The sequence below is a fragment of the Ostrinia nubilalis genome, chromosome 1, assembly GCF_963855985.1.
Source record: "Ostrinia nubilalis chromosome 1, ilOstNubi1.1, whole genome shotgun sequence".
Classification (NCBI taxonomy): domain Eukaryota; kingdom Metazoa; phylum Arthropoda; class Insecta; order Lepidoptera; family Crambidae; genus Ostrinia; species Ostrinia nubilalis.
Genome location: NC_087088.1, coordinates 7,236,948 through 7,262,255, shown reverse-complemented (window position 1 = coordinate 7,262,255; position 25,308 = coordinate 7,236,948). Strand labels below are relative to the sequence as shown.

At 36.1% G+C, this 25,308-nt stretch overlaps 1 protein-coding gene across 6 annotated transcripts in view; it reads left to right on the top strand.

Moving 5' to 3' along the window:
- LOC135088130 (very low-density lipoprotein receptor) overlaps nucleotides 1-25,308 on the top strand; it is a 278,825-nt gene that overhangs the window by 2,152 nt on the left and 251,365 nt on the right. For all 6 annotated transcript variants that reach the window (XM_063983043.1, XM_063983037.1, XM_063983023.1 and 3 more), the window contains exon 2: nucleotides 16,234-16,359. In XM_063983043.1, the coding sequence (XP_063839113.1) occupies nucleotides 16,234-16,359 (126 nt within the window). The remainder of the gene's footprint in view (nucleotides 1-16,233; nucleotides 16,360-25,308) is intronic.

Sequence of the window (25,308 nt, the reverse complement as noted above, 5' to 3'; positions counted from 1 at the left end):
TTTCTTCAAGTTATAATAATAACAATGTTTCACATACTTGTATTTTGGAACCGTCTGTAGTTCTATATGACCACAGATATGCCGAGATTGGCAATAACAAACTTCGCAAATAGTGTCCTCTTCATCAACACGATATGGCTAAAAATAATGTTTGCGAATATAATTCAATGGCATTTTTGCAGATTTAAATATTTTCCTCTATGTTTTATCAGATTGATCGATGTTGACAGCAAAAACTACAAAATGACGCCCGTGAGAGCAATATCAGATGAAGTGTTTGTTTTGGTACATTGGAAAGTCAGAGTAAGTTTGGCATAAGATGATAAGGATGTTAATTCAAATGACAACACAATATGCAAAGAGGCCCTGATGATAAGTTCATTCGTTCGTTCGTTTCAGCCTAAAGACGTCCACTGCTGGACAAAGGATGATAAGTAAAGGCCGGCTTCAGAACTTGCAGAGCAAGAGCTAAGCAGTTTGCAGTCTACACACAAAATATGTATAGAAAACTGCGTCAGCTAAGTATGCGAGCTTAGTTGGACTAACTTAGCTTAGCTCTTGGTCTGCAACTGACGTTGAATCGTCTCTTTTGCTCTCACTAGCATCCTGGTCAAAGACAGAGAGAAAAGAGAGAAGTCTATCGAAATTTTATAGGGGAGTAGACCGGATTAATAAACATTAAACGTTGGACTATAAAACCGTATAGTTTAAACCACTCAGGATTCACCTATTCTCAAACTATAAAGGTAGCATCATACTTTACGACGGTTCACTATCTCTTGGCGCATTGTGAAGCAGAATCGTAAAATTGTACGATTGAATAATGTACGAGCTCGTCAAAACTGACAACAGCAAGTAAATGCTGACGTAAAACAGTTTATTATCCACACCAGTGCATATCAAGTGCAGTGTGGGAGAGCTAAGATGATCTATGAAGAAGAAGTGTACCTAACAAATATCTTCAAAATCAAAGTCATACAGAAACTGTTGACCATATTTTGTCGATATGAGAGATAACGAACTTGAAAAAAGATTCCTCCAGTACAAATTAAGTGTAGTGCGGGAGAGATCTAAGAAGCAGTGTAACAAACAAATATCTTCAAAATTAAAGATAAAGATACAAACTGTTGACGGTATTTTGTGCATATTTACTAAGAAATGAGAGATAACGAACTTGAAGAAGAAGAACCTTTTCATTTGAAAACATCAGTGGAAAATTCCTCCATTTATGTCCTTCAGAATGGAACAGTTAATATTACGGTGATTTGATAGTGACTACAAAAGAAATCGGAGTTGATATATAAGAAATAAAATATTCTGCATGTTGCCAATAGCTACTCTTGATATATTTTGCAAGATTGAATTTTCTTCATAGCTTGTGTAGGCATCAAATAGCATTCTCAGAAATTTGAATACCACACGTTGACTTCTTACAAACTCATCTAAAAATCGCTGCTCTAATACGTATTTCTCGCAAATCTCAAGTTCTCGGCGAGACATTCGATATTTTATTACATCAGTAACATAATATTTTATTTTGTACTAGCTTTGCCCGTGACTTCGTACGCATTTTGCAACATTTTTCATTGATGTTCCGCTTTTATTAACCGTATAGTGCTTTAACACCTTCCTGAATAAATGGACTAATCAAAAACTATTTTGCAAATCAAACCGGTAGATTCAGAGATTAGCGAGTTCACTTCACCTTAATAACATTAGTAGGTAAGTAAGATAATAAATGAAAAATATCTTACCCGGTCTTTTTGAAAGTTTCGAGAGAATACTGATCCAAATTACGTGATAATAGAAATACTAAGAAGTACTTAGTATCGAGAAAATGTTAAGTTCATCGACCGGAATCCCAATAACCGTTTCTAATTCGAATAATTAGACCTATGCGTATGAATGCGCGTGCGATGCAAGCATAGCAGACGCAATGACAAACAAGCTTAGAACTCCACAATTTTAGTATAGTAACCTTCGAAAAAGATTTGTCGTTCTTTTTATTTTAAATTTCGAATTGCATTGTTATAAAATTCGAAAAATATTTGTTGCTCTTTTTTAAACATTTTGATTTGCATTTTTTTTTCATGTTCCATGTAGTTGTTGCCAGTTACTCATACTTTATGTATCTGTCTGGTCAAACAGAAAAAAGTGCAGCGCTTTTTCCTTTTATAAACGTATGCAGTTTATGCTCTGCAGACTTGTTTGCAAAGTTATTAACACCTTCATTATGCCTTAGTCTTAGCGCTATCTCGTGCCAAGACAAAAATAGACTCGTAAACACACCAAACTATCCGAAACTATATCTTTCCCTGTATCAGTACAAAGTTCAATAGATGTGGCGTAAAGCCAAAATGTATTATTGGTTATTTTTACTGGTAAATATTCTTCAACAATTTGAATGACGCGGATTGTTTCAAAAATAAAAATGCACAATGTTACAAATTGACTGAAATGTATAAGATTACCTACATTATTTTTCACAGTCTAAGTACGTGTACATTCAACTTTCATTTTACTTGTTTGTTCCGAGTGTTAAAATAATATTTTATTTATCATTTTGTACTGAGTCCATTAAAGTTTTTCAGTAGTTATCAGGTTATTTTTTGCCCATTCCGTATTTTACAATTTGACCTGACCGTTTCGTGACAACACATTGGCCTTCCGCTCATTCGAACAAATCTCCGACAAAAAGGTATCCCATAAACAAACCGTCCCTTGAGCCGTGTCATAAAAATCTGAATGGCCAGATAGTATAACATTCTGCTGTTTCGCTGGAAGTCAAAGCAAATAAAATACAAGACACGTTGAGCTTGAACAAATTCATTATGTGTTGTTAGACTTTATTATTGGTTAATTAAAAAAAAACTGATTCTTTTTGGTATTGTTATTAGTTTATTAGTAAGGTGGAATCACAAATTGATTGTGTTAATCAATAACTGTGTCGGGTAGGTATTTATTTGGAGTAGATAAAGAAATCAAATACCTATTTAGCGAAAATAAAATTTCTATCGGTAATATCAATGTATGGAAAAGCTATACGTTCGATTAAACTTATATTACACTACAATCTTGAATGTCATCGCGACTTCATAAACAAACATTCTCTAATTAATTACAACTTTCGCAGCAAAAGTCCGAAAAGAACGCGACTTTTCCACCGAACATTTTACGGCAAAAATGCGGTATTGTTATTATAATCAAGCGCTCTGCAAATAACGCCAGTGCGCTGACAAAATTGTGGCGTTGTTTATTGTGCAGCAACTAGGTAATTTAATCAGAGCTCCGTGACACCACTACAAAGGGGCTAGGTGGGCGGGCCAGAAAAGTACTTAGTTATGACTGTCTCAATTTCGGCCACAGCTGACGCGTACCCCATAAACGTTCCCTGATGAAAGAGCACAATCCCATTGTGACGGCCATAAAACGGCTTTGTGCTCCAAGGAGGCGTCATTATGTGAAAAATGAAAAACGAATCGCACTTGTCATATTCAGCCTGATTTTATTGGAGACACAGACGTTCTTTGTGAATTTGTCGATTGATTCATAGAAGTTTTATAGAGGTCGACGTGCCCTCGTTTGTCCCGATGGTTGGGAGGGCTTTTGAAAAACGAGCGGCAAATAAAAGGGATCCGTCAACCGAATATGCAATACATCGTTATGAAGAGTAAGTGCGCATTCATGTACCCGTGAGGATTGGCGCGGAGTTCAAAGCAGGGCGTGAAATAGGGTTCTGCTCGCAATTTTCGTATGCATCTATACAGGATGGAAACGATAACTAAGCGACCTCACTCGATTATTTTTAAACTATACAGGATATCAAAAAACTGATTACTGATCCAGAAAGTGGTTCACGAGCTCTTTCAAACGGTACCAAAGGTTACAGAATAAACTGGATCCATCATAAAATTCAACGTTTCCAGCTTGCACCGCGGCACCATTTGATAGAGCACACGAAGCACTGGATTAGTAACTAGTATAGTTTAGAAATAATCGACTGAGATTTATCGTTTCCACCCTGTAGATTGTAAGGGTTCGCAGTACGTAATCGTTCATACTAATAATATTACTGCTACTATAGTTGGACCGACATTTCTCGGAATCGGATCGAATATACGAGTAAATGCCTAATTGCCCGAAGTCATTATTCCACATTCTGCGCCTGAATTTCACCGAACCACAGAGAAATGTCAAATTATGACAAACGTGTCTGTGATAAATTGTGATTTCCCGCTCTTGAATTGAAATGGGCATGGAAGCCAGTCTTTTGCCCTATTTTCAGCTTCGCACGGGGCTCCGTGTGTGAACAGAAGTAACAAGTAATTGACGATATTTCCCATTCAGTCCTTATTTTTAAAACCAGCGGTAATACTTTTCCACGATTTCCTACAAAAATAGGCTGAATTCGTTCTTGAATCTCTTGATATTTCTGATGAAAATGTTTTCACAACTTTGAGAATTGCCAGTTCTATTCTGTGCTAACGTTAAAGCTAATTTGTTTCACAAGAAGCAACGTACCCATTGGGCACAGACTAACAATCAGCACCACCCCTGTTACCGAGAAAAACAAATGAAAGAGAAAACTGAGATAATTTGAAGAAAATCTCAAGTTTAAATGAAACCGTACCAGCTGCAAATATGTAGTGAAAGGACAGATTAGACGTTGTCTGACTTTTGTCCTAACTTTAACTAAGGGTAGAATTTTCTCAGTTTTATATTGGAGAAGAAAAAATAAAATATTTTTCAGAAATATTCCCCTATTTACCTTGTTATTTCGGGATAAGTCAACGTTGGACTTCAACGTCAACTAAGATTGTAAGTGATAATGAGATCTAAGATGAAGCACGTTTGTTCAATAAATACCTATTTAGGTAGTTTAGGCTAAAGGATAGAGTGGCCTACTTAGGCTATGAGTGCTTTGATAAGAAAGAATAACCGATGAACATTTGAAATGTTTGCTAAATCTGAAGGGCAACTTACCTTTGAGTTTTGTTAACTTATTTACCTCTGGCAACCCGTATCTCTTTTAGGGCTTAAAAATCAAATCAAAATCAAAATCAAAAAATATTTATTCAGTTTAGACCACAAGTGGCACTTATGAACGTCAATAGAAAATAATAAAAAAAAAAAGAAAAGGTAGCCCTTATGGGGCACTTTACATGTCTCCTTATCTTTTGGGCCCTACCAGCGCTTCGAGACAAACATATGGCAAGTGCTGAGAAGAAACGCCGCAACAAACTCAGTCACCACTTATTGCCAGGAATTATCTAACGGTAAGAATAGTCAAATTTAAGTACATCAAATATGTGCAGACTGAACTGACCACGCATCCTTGTCATCAATATAGTCTCGAACCTTGTAGTACCCTTTGGACATAAGGGTATTTTTTATATGTATCTTAAATTTGTTTATTGGCAATTCGACAAGGTTGTGTGGTATTTTGTTAAATATGGTAATACATTTCCCCAAGAATGATATTTCACCTTATATTTCACCGGGACACCATGGCGGCGCAACCAGTCGCCGGCTACCAACAAAATGTATACAGCTCTATAGAGAGTTACTCACCTGGTGTCCGTTTGGTTGCGCAAAGCTGCATACACTTTGTTGGTAGCGGCGACTGGTTGCGCCGCCATGGTGTCCCTGGTGAAATATAGCCCTTAATCATCTCTCATGTCATGCTTGAGGTTGAGAGCCATCTGCGCTCACCTATTGCCCGGTGAAGCTGAGAAAACCGCTCACGGCTATTTATGCAGTCATTTAAAAAAAAAAATGTCATGTCATGTTTCTTCTTTCAAGGAGTTTTCCCATAGTTACTACTGGATATACCTACATTAGACAACCTGGATAATTTGGCGACCATAGTGCTAATATTATTAGACAAAATCATAGGTTCTAGTATAGTCGAGTCGAGTTTGTGAGCTTTATCAGTTTAGCATGCAAAAAAAACCGTATAAATTACAATATGATTGAAATCCTCGTAGTTATCATACCTATGTGTGGAACTGTGGATAAAAATATAGCGTTATCAATTTATGTAACGGATGGGATAATATTTATCAAATTGTACATTTTATCGGGATAATTCCGTCCCGACTTTTAAAAATAACACCCATTTACACACACATGCAAAGACATAATGATGTTGTTCTAATACTTCAAGGCTGAATAGGAAGATATTCTCAATTTGTATGACTTTTCTTTGTAAAAATAAAAAGAAAAAAAAATCAAAGTTTCTTGTATTAAAGTTATGCAAATCGCTCTTTTTCGTGAATTGCTCTATATTTTTGCGAACTGTGAAGCTACTATCAGTATGTTAGTTTCCTTAAAAAAATCTTTCAAGGAAAATCGGGGTCCAAGTTTATAAATGGCCCGCACTGCTCTCTTCTGCAGAACAAACACAGTTTCAATGTCCGCGGCTGAGCCCCACAACAATATGCCGTCATGACATTATAGGTACTGTGAAAATAGCTAAAATATACTAGCCTTGCCGTTTCAATGTCAGTTAATTGCCTTATCTTTCTCACTGCAAAAGCAGCCGAACTGAGCCTTTTTGACAAAGTTTCAATATGAGGACCCCACTGAAGTAATAGGCCTACTAAGTTACTTTATTAAATTATTTTATGTGTACTCAATAGAAAGTTAAAACCTACACGATAGAAGAAGAAGATTATTTATTAAGGTACTTATCTATAAATACCTACATGAATCTACATGTCCAATTAGTTGTTGAAGGTATTGGCCCAATTATGCTAATTAGAACGCTACGAATACAATGAAATTAAAACAGAATAGTAATATCAAAGTTATTTCCAAGTCAACTAGTATTTCATATGATTACATGATTACATTTGAACGAAATACGTCACCGACACTATACGAGAGATTATTTGATTGAAAGGCTTTTTGATTTAAAATAAAATTATATTGTAAAATAAAATCAAATTACATTGCTTTAGTACAGAGTAGAAAAGTCAAGAGAAAAAGAAAAAAGCGACAGTCGATAAAAACACATAAAAGAAAAAGAAGTTTCTCGCCAGCCAAGCGAGCGGCCAAGGAATTTGGTCGTATGCGACCTCTGCAATAATAATTTCACTAGGCCGTCATTAGACAGACCTGTACAACATTACCTGTTACTTAATGATAAAAATAGGTTTTAAAAAGGTTTGATATAACTGCCTAACTCACATCAATAAAATTATAAAATACTATGAATTGTAAACCCTTGAAAAAGAGGCTGACACAGTTAATTGAGTTTCATGCGCTGCTTCTTTTCAGCTCTGGCTCATTTTTTGTCGCGAAGCAGTGGTAGGGTTAAAGTAATACTGTAACGTGTAAAAGCACTTTTAAAAGCCTGTTAAAAAAAAGCATTTATGCATTATGTTATTGAATAAAAAATATAAATAACTTTCTTAAGAGAAGCTTTAATTCGAACTGTAACACATCTAAAAATCTAACCCAAGACATCTTAATTTAGTGGTCAAACCCAGGAGTTTGCTCCAATATCAGACCAGTAGGCCTAAGATGCGCGCCGTGTTAACTTTTATCGACGTCAAAATGTATGGGCAAAATCAATAAAATGGCGTGATGACCGCTTATCGCGGCGCGCATCTTAGGCCTACAGGTCGACATAATTGAAATAGACACACTGACACGTCGAGGAAGATTTAATTATTACGTTGTAGATTCTGGATAGAATCTCGCCTGAGCATTGCAGATATTCGGCTAACTTTGTACTGTAATATTATACCTGGCTCTAGTTCCCCATTAATTGCAACTTCTACTAGTTGGGCGAACACTCCGATGTGCGTACTTACTAAACTTTCACTGTCTCAACTTGGTTCAATTCGCCGACTTAATATGCCGGGGTTTTGAATATTAATTACTGGATGAAAACTGGATATAGCCACCCTATAGGGTGATTACATTTTTGATACATCTCTGTAGGACCTCCCAGTGTCCCCAATCAAGGCATTACAAAATTTTCCTTCAGTCTATCTAAAAAAAAAGATCATTGAATATGTCTGCCATGTTTTAATTATTAAAATTTTAACGAATATTATTACTTTTATCTATCCTTAATAGGTACAACATCGCTAATTTAGACACGATTAAGTACAACTTATTATCAATATCTTTATAATCACAACCGTCGCTATAGCTATCGAAAAGATTCATGAATTACTTGTAACATTAAGATCGAATCAACTGTCAGAACAAAATACTATCAAACCGGAGCTGAATTCAATTAGAGAGTCCTTTTTTCATTTGTTTCTTTTTCATATCGAACATGTCATGTAAAAACGCGTCACGAAAGCTCACAGTTTTGTAGTCAGGACATGAGATGCATCGTAATGAGCGGTCGGGTCTCCATGTTTATTTCAATCGGCAGACTCTGGACTTCGTTCAGTATGATAACCGCTCAATTAACGTCCGCTGCCAAGTCCACAGCGACACTTAACGATGACCTCGATCCTGTATTGGACCGCTGTCATTAAGCCTTACTGCCGCTGCCCTGCGCTATGCCGATGATACAGATAGACATTCGTTCAATAAACGAGGGTTACGAGAGCAGAACCGATTTGGAATCCCCCACGCAATTCTGTGCCCTTTGTCAATCAGCTAAGCTCGAATTTGGGTTTGTACTACTCGTAGCTTACGCCTGTGTTCTTGTGGAGGAACAATTGGTTTGGAACGCATATTAATTGTGAATGTATCGGATATTGGAGTTACCACTTCCAATCATAGTTCGCTGCTAAATTCACCCTTTCAAAGCTGCCCTCGCTTGCCTTTGAGTTTGTGTGCGGTGGATTTAAGCGTCCAATTCGTTCACCGCGAGGACCTGCGGAAAACTTAGCGACGATTGTCGGTTAAAGTGCTTTTGTTTGGAAACTGCGGCTAATGAAGTTCTGTTCGACTTCATCTTACATTATAATATAACAGAGGAATGGTAAAATGAACAAATGAGAAACTTATAATCAATATTAGTACTGATTTTGTAAAAGTCAAAGACTTTATTTACTTTTGAATTGATTGTGCTGTAAAAAAATGACAAATCATTTCATATCGGTAAAATAAGGTTTGAAACGACTCCGATACTACCTTCATTTTCTTCCAAAATATTTTACTAACAAATTAAAATAACCTTTGGATTACTTTCTCTAGAGCTCATGAGATGACAATGACGTTATCTTTCAAGATAAACAAGTTTGAGTTCTTTATTTACGTATGACTCTTTATCAAAGCAAGTGGGTTATAAACGTGACTATAATCAAGTACCTCTTTTTGTTTCAAGTATCGTTTTCCCACGTATCTTCAGATAAGTAATACTAATTAGTTTTAAGTATACCTATCCAAAAATCTTCATCTCTCTTATTCCAAACAAATCAAAATTTTAATTATTTCATTAGCGTAATTGCATTAGTAAAAGTCGTCAATCATTCAGTTACTCTAGAACCTTTACATACCTATTATTTTCATCCTATTAGCGCTTTGACATGAACTTGAATAATTGAGCTGAAATAAATCATGATGACATAATGATTTATTATGTACTTAGAGCCTATCTCTTACAATGTAAGAGAAGTGATAGCCAATATAGGCTCTAAGTACATGTCTGTTATTTTCCTGTTTTCCTTCTATAAAACCTACTTACCTATCAACCAAGTGCAAAATAGATTGTTTTGTTTAAATCATAAAAGTTAGTCGTTCTACACTGTCTGCATAGCGGCAAACTTGATATGCAAAGGTTTTGTCGTACAACGGGAACAGATGTAAAATTCATATTTTACTTTGTCGAATACTTGGTCTTATTATGTTAGTGTCTTGCCGGCCGCGTTTCACTAGTTTGGCGAAGATCTACTTGAGTTTCACCGTAGTTGTTCTTGTGGGGTTTAATACGAAATGAAATTTTAGCAGGTGAAATGTATTTGTCTACGATATGCATTTTGTTAACACAGTTGTTTCGTTTGAAAATAATACAAATATTAAATCTGCGCACACGCGTCATGGAAGAGTACAACAAACTAAGTAAATGATATTTACCTACCTAGTTTTTGAACCATTATAAAAATAGCAAATAAGTTCGCGAATTAATAGGAATGGACAGTATGTCAAAATTTGCAATTTTCCGAATCACATCTGATCATGGTGATACAAGGTGGACCGACGACCTCATAAAGGTAGCAGGAAGGCGTTGGATAGCGTTGGATGCAGGCCGCCACCAAACGGCCATTGTGGAAATCATTGGGGGAGACTTAGCAGTGAACGTCCTATGGCTGAAATGATGATTATGATGATGAATCAGAATCAGAGCATCTTTCTTTAGTTCACAAGCACTTTATCAAAACTTAACGTCTGAACTATACGTGGTTTTTGCTAGCTTAACGCTGATCGACGGGCGATACGCAGAAGCATGTAAACTCCCAACAGAATTTTCCGCAACATAATGCTAATTAAATTTCCTTTATCACGTAATGTCCTCGAGTATCAAGGCCCGTATTTATGATTCCCAAAGTTTGCGGCTTAAAAACGCCGAGTCATTAGTCTGGGGTATGAATATGACAGAGATTAAGCGAAAAGGAATTTAAGACGGTGCTTAGCGTTCGATACTTGACACAGTTTTATGGATAGGCGATAAAATAGTAAAAAAGCAGTATTTATTTACGTAACAGAGATTTTCCTCTTCAGTTTTCATTTTACAGTTTCCAGGCTAGTTTATTTGTGATATTTAGGCCTTAATGGGGTATTTTTATAATATTTACTTACCTTAAATTATGTGTGGTCTATTTCAATTGTTTAATCGGAAAAAAAGTATTCGTAATATTTGGTTACTCTTAAACTTAATAAAACCTGTCAAATAATGGATTTATTTTTATTTACAATGGATTTTAAAGCCTCTCAAAATGGACAATTTGACACCATTCCCCAATAATTCGAAATCACAACTTTTCTAAAAAGACACTTCGTTCTAGTCTTAAAAACTTAATTAATTTTAAATTACCTGTAAATTACGATTTTTGGTCGCATTGTAATTGAAAAAAGTAGTTTATTTGAGTTGACAAAATAGTGACGTCACTTGCTTGTAGTGCCATACAAAATCTATGGGAGAGTTTCGTTTTGACAGTTTTAAAAAGTACGTCAATTGATTGGTGGTGTCAACATGTCTATTATCCCAATATGCAGTATTCTAGGAATTCAACTCGGTTACATAACTTTAACCAACTGCTTTTTCCGAGCGGTTAATGCGAGAACTCGTCGAATGGAGATGCCGGGCGGGCGGAAAATTTCATAAAACTTACATTCACTGTAAAACTAAGGATTTACAGCAACTTTGGGCAAGTTACAATAAAACGAGCTCAGGGTTTACGGGCTCAGAACTGTGAGGAATTCAGTTTGTTTGTATGAAAAGTCTTATTACAAGTAGGTTAGATCATTTCGTGAATCATAATCCATCATCATTTCAGCCATAGGACGTCCACTGATGAACATAGGCCTCCTCCTCCTCGACGACCTCATAAAGGTAGCAGAAATCCGCTGGATGCAAGCCGCTACCAACCGGTCATTATAGAATTATGATTAAAACAGGAAAACCATGAATGAGCTCGCAGAATCGCTTCTTATAATTCGGCAATTTGCTTATGAACAAACAATGGCAGTTCTAGTTAAACGCTTCTGTTGTATCGTTGCGAGTAGGTATTTCTTTTTAACAAAATTAATTCTGAGAATCTTTAATTCTTTAAACGCTATCAAAGACTCGTTTAAAATATACTTTTCTCGCCTTGTTGTTAAGAATATGGAGATAAAAGCGTCTCTAGTTTGCTAAGTAGCCAAATTAACGAAATCGAAGGGTCAAGATTTTAAATACCGAAAATGCAGACGTCCCGAAAATGAGCAACTAACGAGAATAGTTAAACGGACCTGTAATTTGCATACAGATTGGCTTTCAGGGATAAACGCTCCATTTGTATTCAAACACGGCAACCCAGCTCAGTGGCCGAAGAACAGTTATCCAGTTTAGGATTTGAATCAACCGCGGTATCATCTGCTTATCGATATTACCTCTGTAAGCACTCCGATCGATTTATGTTAAAGAGCGTGATTGGAATTAGTGCGCAGATTTATTGAAGAATTATGCTTGAGCCGTGCCGAAGATGTCTATAGACGATCAGATGGTATGCTCAGAGGGAGTATTTTGAAGCATTTTAATCAGGCGACGCGACGATAGAATAACGGGTTGATGCCGTATTGCGATTCTAGGGCCGCTAGATCCATCGCCGTCGACCTCTGGACTATTGTGGTATTGGTCCCAATAAACAAGAATAAAGGTTATGCTTAGTTGGAATATTATTATTTTGTATTAAAAATACGTTAGTAAATAAGTTACTATGTCTGAAATCAAGCGATATGAGTCGATGCTGGAAAAACTACTAGTAGCACCATCATACCTACATGAATTCATATTTCTTTCTGTGTAAATTATGATAGCATTTTTAACGCAAAATTATTACCAATCCCACCCAACTCATCCCTAAACATGGAACTAAAGTAACCAGTCGAAATTATTCCAGAAAAATCGTAGTCGGACGGATGTAAAATGATATAGCTACGGAAAGACAATGGGAGAGGTGAGTGACACGGAACAACGACGTTAACGAGGGGAGACTCGCCGCAAAAATAGACCAAATTGATATTGTACAGAGCACATCAAACTAAACAGCGCCACCTTATGCAGTTGAAATAGGTTCCATTTTGCAAGAAAAATGTATAGTCTGATGTGCTGACATAGGTGATTTTTTATGGAGCGCTGGGTGAAGTGCGTCATATTTTATGAAGGAACCATTTGGTTGCTGCTACGGCTAGACTAAAAACTAAGCTAGATCAAACGGTTATTCCCAGTCGCCCCCACCGGCATCGCCCCAGTGAGGGCAACTGGGAATTCGTAAAAAATAATTTTTAAATTAAAAGTCCCAGTACGTGTCATAGCTCTTGAAGCGCATTGGTAGACCAAGCCTTGTTTGTTTAAGTAGACTAGTTCAGTGATTATGTGAGTTGTACTATGCTATAGAAGGTTGGCAAAGGAGAAGTGGCAGTGGGCGGGGCACATAGCTCGTAGAGACGATGGCCGTTGGAGCAGAAAAGTTCTCGAGTGGCGACCACGGGCTGGAAGACGTAGCGTGGGCAGGCCTCCTACTAGGTGGACCGACAATCTGGTAAAGGTCGCGGGAAGAGCAGGACCGTGTATTGTGGAAAATCTTGGTGGAGGTCTTTGTCCAGCAGTGGACGTCATTTGGCTGAAACGAACGAACGAACAAGCGAATAGAAGGTTGATAAATATAATTTGAAAGTTAAATGTAACACATAATGTAACCAAGTTGTCAAATGTGTTTGTCAACATCGGAACGGTGACGCCCGCGTAGCCTGCAGCGATATCTCCGTTTATGCCAGCTGTAAATTACCGTGAAGCCTCCGAAACTTGTCAGTTAACATCATGTTAAATGTAAAGTTTAATTTTGTGTCACCCGCTTAAACTTTAACTTTCCCAATTACGATTATAAATGTACGCTGAAATGCCGGAAGTGAGATGGCGGCGTTTAATTTCGTGCACGTATTAATTATAATAATAAATGTTTGAAACCCGTTGGTTATTGAAATCTCAAACGATTTTAATACTGGAGGCTATCTACTCGTATTTAAGAAAACAAAAACTATTCTTAGATATAACGTGTTTTTTCACTTGAAGAAAAAAATATCTACCTAAGGTAGTATTGGAATCTACGACCTTTTACTTTACCAAATGGCTACTCTGTTCACTGAGCTAAAGCCAATTAGGATGTTATGCGAGTTAGTAAAGGACTTGCACATCATTCAGAGAATCAAAAGACTCTAATTATTCGATACGAAGTTGAATTAAACTTTAGATTCTTACGTGCTGACGAGGATGGTCCATATCTATGCGATTATTTTGTTTTCACAATACATAATGAACGTTTGAAGAATTTAATTTAGTGAAATATTTTCAGTACGTAGGGTTGAATATCGAGCAGGATCAAAACAGGAAAACGTTAAGGAAAGTCTCCTAAGATTTTTCCCATAGCTACAACGGTTAAGGCACTTGGCCTTTCCTGTAGGTATAGTAATCAGTAGGTAAGTGCTATTTAAGAAAAATTGAAGATGATACGACTATCAAACTTAAGGTTTGTATTGCGAAATGGCACTCAAGTACGAACTTAGGAATAAATTAAAGTCTCTTACTTATTGGCCCATATAAAACTTATTAGTAGTCTCAGGCTTAAATTATGTTTGTCTTTCAATCTTTTGATCCACGTTTCTTAAGCAAGTCTTTTTCTAGGTAACTGAAAACAAATTAGATGAATTTGGTTGGATACAACGTTGGGCCAACGTGTGAAGCTGGCCTTAGAATAGTTTCAAACGTAATTAGTCGATTAAATGTATTAGCTTAGGCGCAGACCACCGATTTTTATTTGCCCAATAGTGGGGCCCGATTGTTAATTTGTATGAAGAATCCGCTTCATACATGTCCATACTGATTAACAGCTTGACCCAACTTTCGGCCGACAAAAAATCGGTGGTCTGCACCCAGGCTTAAAATTCAATAAACCAGTTTCAGATTGAAACGATTTTGAATTAGAGTTCTGAGCTTCGTAGGGCTTCAATCAACTCTAGTTCCATCACCCTTCGCATAGGTCTGTCATAGTACACAAATATAGCGGCGTTCCCTCGGGCGATTTGGTTTCAATGAGACAGACAAGGGCCCTCGAGCGGATTGGATGTCAGTGGGCCGAGCCATTGAGCAGTCACCACGCGTCGCTCACGAGCACCCTCCATCTAATGTACCTAATGAAATTAAATTAGTGTCCCTTCAGCCAACCACTTGTCTTCAGTAGCGTTTATGTTACAAGTAGCTTGCAGTTTGAGAGGTTAATAAAATTATTAATTGGGATCTTGTGATTTTGAGGAACATCAGTCATTTTAAAATAAACATTCACTTAAACAAGCGGAATAAGTTTACTTGTTTATTTACTCTTTATTTATTTTTTCTTATTTACTCTTTTCTGCAATTGAAGTTGGAACAAATGGCAGACTTAATGCAAATGGGCACCTGGGCACCAGTCAACCATTGTTCAAGTAGGGCGGTGCATACGTTAGAACCGTGGATATGCATTATGCATTTAAGTAACTCTAGGTAGAGTTACTTAAAATAAATAACATAAAAAATATAAATTAATATGTAGACATACACAACTACACGTAGACATAATATTAAGGTGCTATACAGAACTTGTGTCTGAGACTAAAATATGTAGTAAAACACTTGAACATAATTCATTGTCGGTAGTTTTACTGCGAAACGTTGCGTATGAGTGCTAAAGTTTTTTGCTTTATTTTTCGTGACCTAACCTTTAGTGCTTTGCTTTCAGCTCGGAAACGTAAAGGCGTTATGATAGTATCACAGATTAAAGGTCCTTTGTAGGATAATTTTATGATATCAGCCTATCTAGTATCACAGAAAATATTCTTACCACATAATATCCACCAAGTATAAATCATGAAACGCAATATTTCTGTATTCCTTTGGATTCACACGAAATAACTGGTCTTTGAAAATGTTACCGTATAAATCAAGAATAGTCCAGATAGTAGCCATTTTGACTTTTGTCCATTACATAATGGGGGAATAAAGGCTATTTAGGATCATGGTAATGCTTGTTCAATAGCTTTCTTTCCTACAGAAGCCGGTTGAGTTATGTGCCAAGTTTCGATGGGTTATTTCTCCCTATTGTGTGTTTATTTTTCGGATGTACGGTCTTAAAGGGTTTCTGTAGGGTTCAATTGTATACCCGCAGTTTTATGGTTTGTGATAAATATCAGTTTCATAATTCTAATAAAATTTGCGAACCAGCTTGTTTCTGGCCTATTTACAAGTTAATTTATTTAAAGCACTGAATTTCAGAAAAGTAAACATAACTTTCATTAATCAACCCTGACATTCTGGTAAAATAACGAAACAAAATTCTAAAACAAATATTTACTTTTTAAAATTAAAACGGGCATGTGGGCTTACTAGATACTACATGGCAGTAGTTATGGAAGGGTTGTAAAAGCGTTTCAAGAGAGTTGTAAAAAGCCGGAAATGTTAGTTAACATTAAGTGTAATATTAATAAATTTTCTTTATTATTTAAATTAAATGAATGTTTTTTCTTTTTCAGATAACATATGCTCGTCCAAACAATTTCAATGCGCGAACGGGAAGTGTATACCGCTGTCATGGGTGTGCGAGGGAGACGACGACTGTGGCGATAATTCGGACGAGAACATAGAGCAATGCAAAAAAGGTATGTACTATTATTATGATGGCATGATAATTTAATCATTATTTACAGCGACGTTTTGGTTTCTCGGAAAATCCCAAAATAAATAAGGTTAAAAAAAAAACGTGCTTAAAGAGCTGAAATTATTCGAGAAAAGGTCGATTGTTTAGAAAAGTAATTTTTCATTACGTTAAACATTTAGGTTCGTATAAAAAGGTCCAAAACCCGTTTCAATTTCAGGAATAGATTCTGCTTTGTGATTGGTCTGTATTGAAATTCATCCAATCAAAAGCGTCAGTTTACGGTTGAAATTGAAGATTTGAGTTTCTTACGCGCTTAGTCTTAGTAGGTAGGGGAGCGAGGGGCTTGTTGTAACAGTTTTCATTAAAACTAATATATCTTGAGATCTATTGATTAAATGTCTACTAAATAAAGATGGATGGATGCTGTAACTCTTCCTGTACCAAATCAAGTAAAAATAAAACCATAAATATTGGTCATTATTTTACAATCAATTATTTTCTAGAAGAAGTGCGGTGTTACAACTTACCTCGTGCTTGGGGCAAGTTGTAACATCTACCGGGGCAAGTAGTAACGCCATAAAAAACGACAATAATACCTTTAATCATTTATTCTTTGCTTGTTTTTTAATAAAATTCACATTTTTTAAAAGTAAGTATTATACAGGGTGTTAGGTAAATGGGTTTATGAGCCGACACTAGCCCATGTTAACATGGGCATATAAATGGTATGGTGAAGTCAGAAATTTGATATCATCATTTTAATTTTTTTAATTTTCATACAAAATAAATTTTATAAAATCCGATTTGTATGAAAATTAAAATAACTAAAATGAAAATATCATTTTTAAATTAAAAATAACTAAAATTAAGATACACTTTTTTAATTGAAAATTAAAATAACTAAAATTAAGATACACTTTTTTAATTGAAAATTAAAATAACTAAAAGGAAGATACACTTTTTTAGTAAGCAACACCTAAAAATTAAGTAATAAGCAGTCTTATTTAGTTAAACACTACTTGTAACATGTTACAACAAGCCCCCGCATTTTGTTACAACTAACCCCATGGTATGATTTTTGACATTTATCAAGATAACTGTTTAAACAATTTAGCAATCATAAAAACTGTTACACATTATCAGAGATAGATCAATTTGAATGGAAATAAGACATAGAACATTTGAAATTAGTCAGTAATAATAACGCAAACCGAAATTTTACGACAGTACAATTTTAAATTACCTGGCAAAAATGAAGCACGTGCACAATTTCGCTGACTGCGCCGGCCGACAGGACACTAGCTATGGCCACATGATACGGCGCGGTTTATAGGTTAAATCGAGTCAAAGATATACGTCAATTGCGTTTAAGATCCTAGTGAAAAGATCCTGTTACTACTTACCCCTGTTACAACAAGCCCCTCGCTCCCCTACTTATACAGTCATGAGCACGAAAATGTTTAACACTTCGTAAATTATTCCAATTTGAAAAGGTAAAAATCTAATGACACTGTCTAACACTTTTGCACGTGACTATACCGGCAGTGCGGTAGGTAAGTCCTAACCCAAATCGCTCCCATCAGACACTCGGACCTACGCGGTCGCTAACGTATTTCTGTGTATCTTTGATCGCATAAATAACACTATCTGTGACCTTTTCCTGAAACCTTTTTTTAAGCTTTTAGCCACAACATAGTTGATTAAGATAACAAGCGTTATTGAGGCTTATTCTATTTTCTAAGTTCTTTTTATTAAGCTTAAGAAATGTATGAGATTTTGGCGAACTATTACGTCTATATTCTGTAAAAATAGAATAGAATAATCATAGCAGAATACTATTTGTGTTCTTAGCTCAGTGGATACAAAGAGTATTTTTCCAGAATGTTAGTCTTGTTTACAATGTACGCGAATTCATCTTTTATCATAAGTAACGAACAGCAAATTCAATTGATGTTGATAAATTGGCATGCTACGTCTACGTCGAGGATTTTTGCTAAATTAAATTGCTGTATGGAATCGAATAACGATATCTAATAAGGAGTCTATTTACTTGAACTTGTTTGAAATAATTGAAATCGAGGTATATAATACCTATAAATCATAGGTACCTTTGCGCTTGTTAGGTGACCTGTTAACCTTCGGTAGCTGAATTGTTATTTGAATTAAATGCAAATGAAATACAAAGTGCTTGCATCATTGTCTTGAATGCATTACTTGTGGTCAAATTGTCATTATACTCGTATAGCCCCAAACTTAGAATAGAATATAATTTATTTAACACACAATATAAGATGAATACATAAAGGAAAAATAAAAGAAAGTAAAGAACACAATTGAATTATAATTAAAATGGCTTTGAGTGTCCTGTGCCATAAAAGCTCAGCATTGGTCGTTACATTATAGGTGCAATGACACTGGTTTTTTTAGCAAGGACCAAGTACTGGGGTCACCGTAAGGCTGAGTTGCACCACCTAACTTTGACCGTAACTATGACGTTAACCGGTGTTTTTTGTATGGAGTTTGACAGATTTTTGACGCTTTTCAATGGTAACGTAAGATGGTGCAACCCAGCCTAAGTGTCAAAGATTATTCCTAATCTGTGGTACCTTATTCTGTGGTAGCACGCTCTAGGTATTGTATGTCACTGATGCGTTAGGCGCTTGGTAAGTAAAACGCGGGCTACAAAAAGTTTTTTTTCACTATTACAATTAGAGTTATGACGTACTTCCTTCGTTCTGTCCTTTGCTTCGTGCGTGCGTATTATATTAGTACTTATAACAGTTTATAAGGTCGATTGTAGCCATGATTGGCGATGGCTTCCTTTATTGACTAGAGATGACTTGCCGCGACTCTGCGGCGCCTATCCAATGCGACTGCGCGACCCCACTTGTACTATAATTACGCGCAGTTAAAATCAGACCTTAAATTGATTTAATGAAAATACTTTTTACCATTTGTTTTGTTCTTGATAAGAAATTAGTGGCATAAAATAACGGAACGATGACGATAAATGTGTTTTAAGGAAATATCTAGTCATGTCCAAGGATTCATTAATATTAATTGGTGTCGACGATGTCATTGTTTTACCATAAATTTCATAGAAGAATATCCTACTTAGGTATACACAATAGACATGGACCATTTTATAAATTATATGCTCTGTAAGAGTGCTATGTAATGCACTACAATTGGTGTCTGTACTAATAATTAACATAAGTATTACCATTTACTATCTTGCAAAATTAAAACCAAACAAGTAGAGTCAATTTACCCTTTATCAGGTGTAAATCACGAATATCAGAATATTAATTTCGTTCTCTTGGTTGCCTCCGCACATTTTAAATTAACACATTTAAACATCGCAGCGGCGTCGCACGAATGAAGCTCGTTGGAATCTTTACGAAGTTGCGTGCACAGTTTAAAATTTGCCGCAACCAACTTTAGGGTTGCCAGTAATTAAAAAAAAAAAAAAACTCTTTGGGTATTTTACTGTGTCCTTTCTATCTAGATGACTCTTTTAAGCTTCTGCTATTCTTAGGCGTAACAAATAACAAATATTTTGGGAGCGTATTATAATACATACTATCAAGTATGAATCTATGTAACTAAAACTATATTCACAAACAGATTAATATTCAGTGGTAGCGCTTTCATTAAGGGCATTTTCCTAGTTCGTTTCTATTGATACGAAAACGTTACAACGGAGCAATTAAGAAATCAAATGAACAAAATATTTTAAGGATTTCCAAGCCCTAGTTTGTAACACCAACGCTCATTATCGTTTTACGAAGCAATTTGGTAATTTCGACGCGTTTGCCAATCTTTACGGCGAAATCCTGCATCTTCCCTTTCTAATGGGAAGTTCTCGTGATTCCGTAATAAATTGACTGCTAACTGTAGTCCTATTATTTTTTATGTACCTACCTACTCTCACTCAACCCTTAGTTTTCATCTGATTAATTTCTGCTGCAGGCTTCAGATAGTGATTTTCATGTACCTACTTTCAATTCTCAGTTTTCATCTGAATAATTTCGTTTCAAATCCAATGATAGTTCAACTTTCCCCTTCCTGACTGAGCTCAAAAATGTAACATGATTAATGGAAATGAATGCTTGAGGGATAGAAATGCGCATTGCTAGAAATGTGTTACGAATCGTAAACTATATTATGATGATGATGTAGATGCTGGGTAGCATTACTTACAGTGACAGCATAAGCGAGGGCGTCACGCGTCGTTACGTCACATAACTTATTTAAGGTTATGCGATCCCGAAAACTTATTATAAATATAAAAACGTCACACACAGCAAGTAGTAACTCCGGTATTGGCTGTCATCGGGAGATTGGGGTCTTTTAGGTGTAACGACCTCCGTTATGGCGACCTGAACATCTGTCACTCCTCGGATTCGGGCAACAAAGATAATGTCACCGACATCCGACCATTTAACCGATAAGGCGAAGTTACGAAAAATTGCAGAAGACAATTTAAATCAAAGGGAAGGAACTCAAATAGCTGCGGTTACAGTATTTTTCCGTCTTCAGTTGAAGACTGTGAGATCATAATATGAAAGGGAATTGTCTTTGCAAGCAAGAAGGTGGCTTTCTGACATTTCTTTTGGGATTTTGAAAGCGAAATTTAAGGAATTGTGGTTTTGGAAGCATCTTTCGTTACTCTAGTTAAATTTACCTCTATAAACTATTATGCACTAATAGCTTTTGTGGTGCCTAATCTAGTACTTTGATTGATGAAAATCTATATTTTGTTTAGTAGCTACTGCCTATTACGAAGAAAAGCTTATGCCATCAATACAGCAATTAAGCGCTTTGTATTCGTAATCGAAACCTCAAATTATTCCAGGTAATCTTAATTCGCTGTATAATTTCGAGTCTTACAGCGCCCGAGAAATGATTATACAATTTTTAATTCGCGCCTAAATTATATCCAGTAGATCAAGCTGGTTTATCTCATCCATCTCTGTGATTCCCTGAAGTAATCTAAGAACTTGCCAAACAACTCGAAAACAAAGTGGAAATCCCGATTAAATTCCAAAAGTACTTTCAAACTGTTTCATTGTAAATTATTCTGTACGTATTTGAATAATGTAAGAATAACATTGGTTGGCTTATGTAGGTACTTTAGGGTATTAATTGGTAGGTCACGTAACGGTTTACGAATTGTTGTCGTGGGTTCAAATTCTGATGAAGGCAAATGTTACTTAAGGTGATTGATTAGAATTGGTGTGATTTAAATGAGAATTTATTTTTATTCATTTTCTAATCTAAAAGTTTTTTAGTTTTATCATCAAAACATTGGAAAGTTTTATCCTCATAAAGGCAGACGACCGGAAAAATGGTAGCAGGAAGGCTGGATGTAGGTGCCTCTACCAACCGGTCAATCCGGAAATCATTGGGGGAGGATAAGAAGAAGATAGGGGGAGGCCTTTGTTTAGCAGTGGAAGTCCTGTGGCTGAAATGATGATGGTGATGAATGTTTCATCCATTAGTTTAAGTATCATTATTTGAAAGAAAACATCATTTTATACAAAATTTGTCGTTGCTACAGATACTTACACCGTATCTAAATAGTAATTTTCCATTAAAACGAAGTCAGGGCGCCCATCTTGTCACGAAGAATACCGCTGAGTTTTTCTTAATTTTATTGAAATACCTGATCAAACTCTTAACCCGGGACGAATAATTAATCAAAATATCCAACTGAGACGTCACGGACAATTATTATAATTTTCAAGTCCCGAACAATACCAAACAATTAAAATGCTTAATGTTTTAATTATATCGGGTTATTTAACTACGAGCGGAAGAAAGCTGACGAGTCAACAATTAAATTGAACACTCGGCTGGAAGTTTTTGTGGGGGATTCGAATCATAATTTGGGCAGTTGAAGATGAGTTTCGAGAATATTCTCTTTGGACTTTCAAATGAAAGTTTATGCAGGGAAGTTCGGACTTTAACCGGATTGTGGTCTAACCAGGGAGCTTTTTTGACCAGTGTAACTGAAACGTTGAGCGTTTTTTCTAACCAGGGCTCGGTGTAACAGTAATGTTGCGAAATACATAATAATTATGTAGAATTTATTGAAATCCACACAAATATGGCAGTCAGCCAGCATCATAGCCAGTGTAAAGCGCATTTAAATTATGGAAATATTATTGAAAATATTTGAAATATGCCATAAATTAGCTATTTAATTCAGTCTCTCTATTGTGGTAGCGATTTCAATTGTTTTGACGTGAATGATTTCACATTTTTGTTTTGTGAAATTCCGGTAATACGAGTATCGTTTACAGCATAAAATCATTTTTCATGTGTTGGCATTGAAACACTTGCTTGGCGACAATATTGCTCGATATTCATCATTTTAACGAGGTCAAGGAACAAAAAAGTCACTCGCGTGAGGAATCGTGAAAGATTCGTTTTATCTGAATGAATGAATATGAATGCCATATATTTGTTTGTGTATTTAGTTGAGTAATAAGATACTGGTTAGTTGGGAGGATGGTCACGTGCGGCAGGCTCTTTGTCACAGAAAAATATGAGACTTGATGATAGATGAATAAATAAATGACCAAAAATAGTACGTAGACTATTCATAAATAAATACCTAAATAAGTGCTTTGTCTGTGTCGTTACTTATCTGTGTATTAAAACAGTCCGTTTCAATTATGTAACATAACATAAGAGATAATAAATGTATGAAAATATAGAACCGATTTGTATTTTCAAAAATAGCCTTTGCACGCATTTGACCTCAAATTAACCTTAATATGCCTACAACTACAATAAATCAATTCGTTTATTTTACATAAAAATAGCAACGTGTTAAATAGCAATTAAAAAGTAAAGTAAGACAACAATAAATCGGTGTCAAAGTTAGTAGGTTACATTTTTGCAAGTTCACCAAATTTTATTGTCGCTGACTGTGTGAGATACACGCGTGAGCTTCGCGCATTATGTTTATTAATCATTACATTACAGTATCTTAGCAGTCTCTTCTGTATTCAGAAAAAGATAACGACGTCATAACGAGTTCAATGTTATCTTTTAATTTGCTATCTAATCAGAATTGCTTTTATTAATTAAACGTGTCTTTATTCAGTATTATATGAGTTTTGTATACTCTAGACGTAAATTATGCTTCTGAAATACCATGACATGTGCGGAATAACATTAAAGTATTACAAATCTCCAAAATATCTACTAATCTACACTAATAATAATAAAAAGAGGAAAGATTTGATTGTTTGTATTGAATAGGCTCCGAAACTACTGGACTGATTTAAAAAAATCTTTCACTCTACATTTTCTTTGATGGATGTGCGGGGAATGGGTGCTCAATAAAAGTCGGACTCCAAAATCGTAATGAACATTTATTTTCCGAAACGGCGGTCTTTTATACACAAAATTTACAAAATATGACAAGGACAAACGATACATCTATTTCACATAAAAAAGTACAATCAAATTAAAGGTGCGACAATAAAACAATTACCTACAAAACACAATCAACAGTTAGAACGAGATAGAAAGACGATCAATATACTTGTTTCACGTTACACAAAAATAGTAAAAAGTAGGGTACACAATAAATAATTTAGAAGAAGATAGCCTAACATTACAATATACCTGTTTCACACAACATAGAAATACACGTAAAAAGACGGTAGAATAAATATTAATATTAAGAAAGTTAGACAAGGACAGCAAGAAGTTACAATGTTTCTGTTTCACACGACACGGAAATTATACATAAAAGAAGGTACACAAATATTTACAAGTTTCAAACTCACCCGCATCTAAGGTTATAAAACTTAACATGAAACTAGGTCAAGTTTCTCAGTCAGGAGCGCGCCGCAGTGATGCTCGCACGTATGCTCAAGGTTTGTATGTGGCGGCTGCCACATAGCTCCCCCTCAAGCGAAGCGTACGGGCTTCACAGTGCGTCCAGAACGTGTTGTTATTGTAGTGCCGGTAGTGTTGCGTCCAGTGCCAGTGATGTGATTTGCGTCTTCATTCAGTGTGTATGCGGGTTTCACTCGGTCGATTGATACGTTGACTTCTCGATCGGGTAGTTTGAGTCGAAATATTTTGTCATCTCGTTTCAGTACCGGATAAGGGCCTTCGTATGGTGGTTGTAGTGACTTTCGTGATGAATCGATGCGTAAATACACGTTATTGACGGTCTTCAAGTCTTCGTGAACGAATATATTGGTGTTATTTCTTTTTCTTTCCGTGGCTTGATAGTTTCTTATTGTTTGTCGTAGTTGATCAACATAAGTGTGGTCGTTATTCGGTGACGTCATCGGTGACGTATTGAAGAAATCGCCAGGGAGTCTGATACTACAGCCGTAAGCGAGTTGTGCTGCGCTCACGCCTGTGTCGTTTCGTGTAGCAGCTCGTAGACCAAGTAGTACTGTTGGTAATGCCTGTAGCCAGTGATTTCGTTGGTCGATAAGTTTAGCTGTCAGTGCTGTCTTGAGTGATCGGTGCCATCTTTCTACTATTCCATTACATTGCGGGTGGTACGGTGTTGTTCTTGTTTTTTCGATTCCAAGTTGTTTTGTTAGCGATGTAAATAACTGGCTTTCAAACTGTCGCCCTTGATCGGTGGTCACGGTGGTAGGACAACCAAAGCGAGATATCCAGGTTTCATAGATATTCTTCGCCACGGTTTCTGCAGTTATGTTGTGTAGTGGTATAGCTTCAGGCCAGCGGGTGTTGCGGTCAATCATCGTTAGAAGATACTTGTGGTTTTCAGTTGAAGGCGGAAGTGGGCCAACTATGTCAACGTGTAGGTGTTGAAATCGGTCGGCGGGTTGAAATTCACCATAACTGCTGCTTGTGTGTCGTTGAACTTTGGACTTTTGGCACGGCATGCACAACTTAGTCCATTTGCCTATGTCTGCGTTCATAGACGGCCAGAAGTATTTTT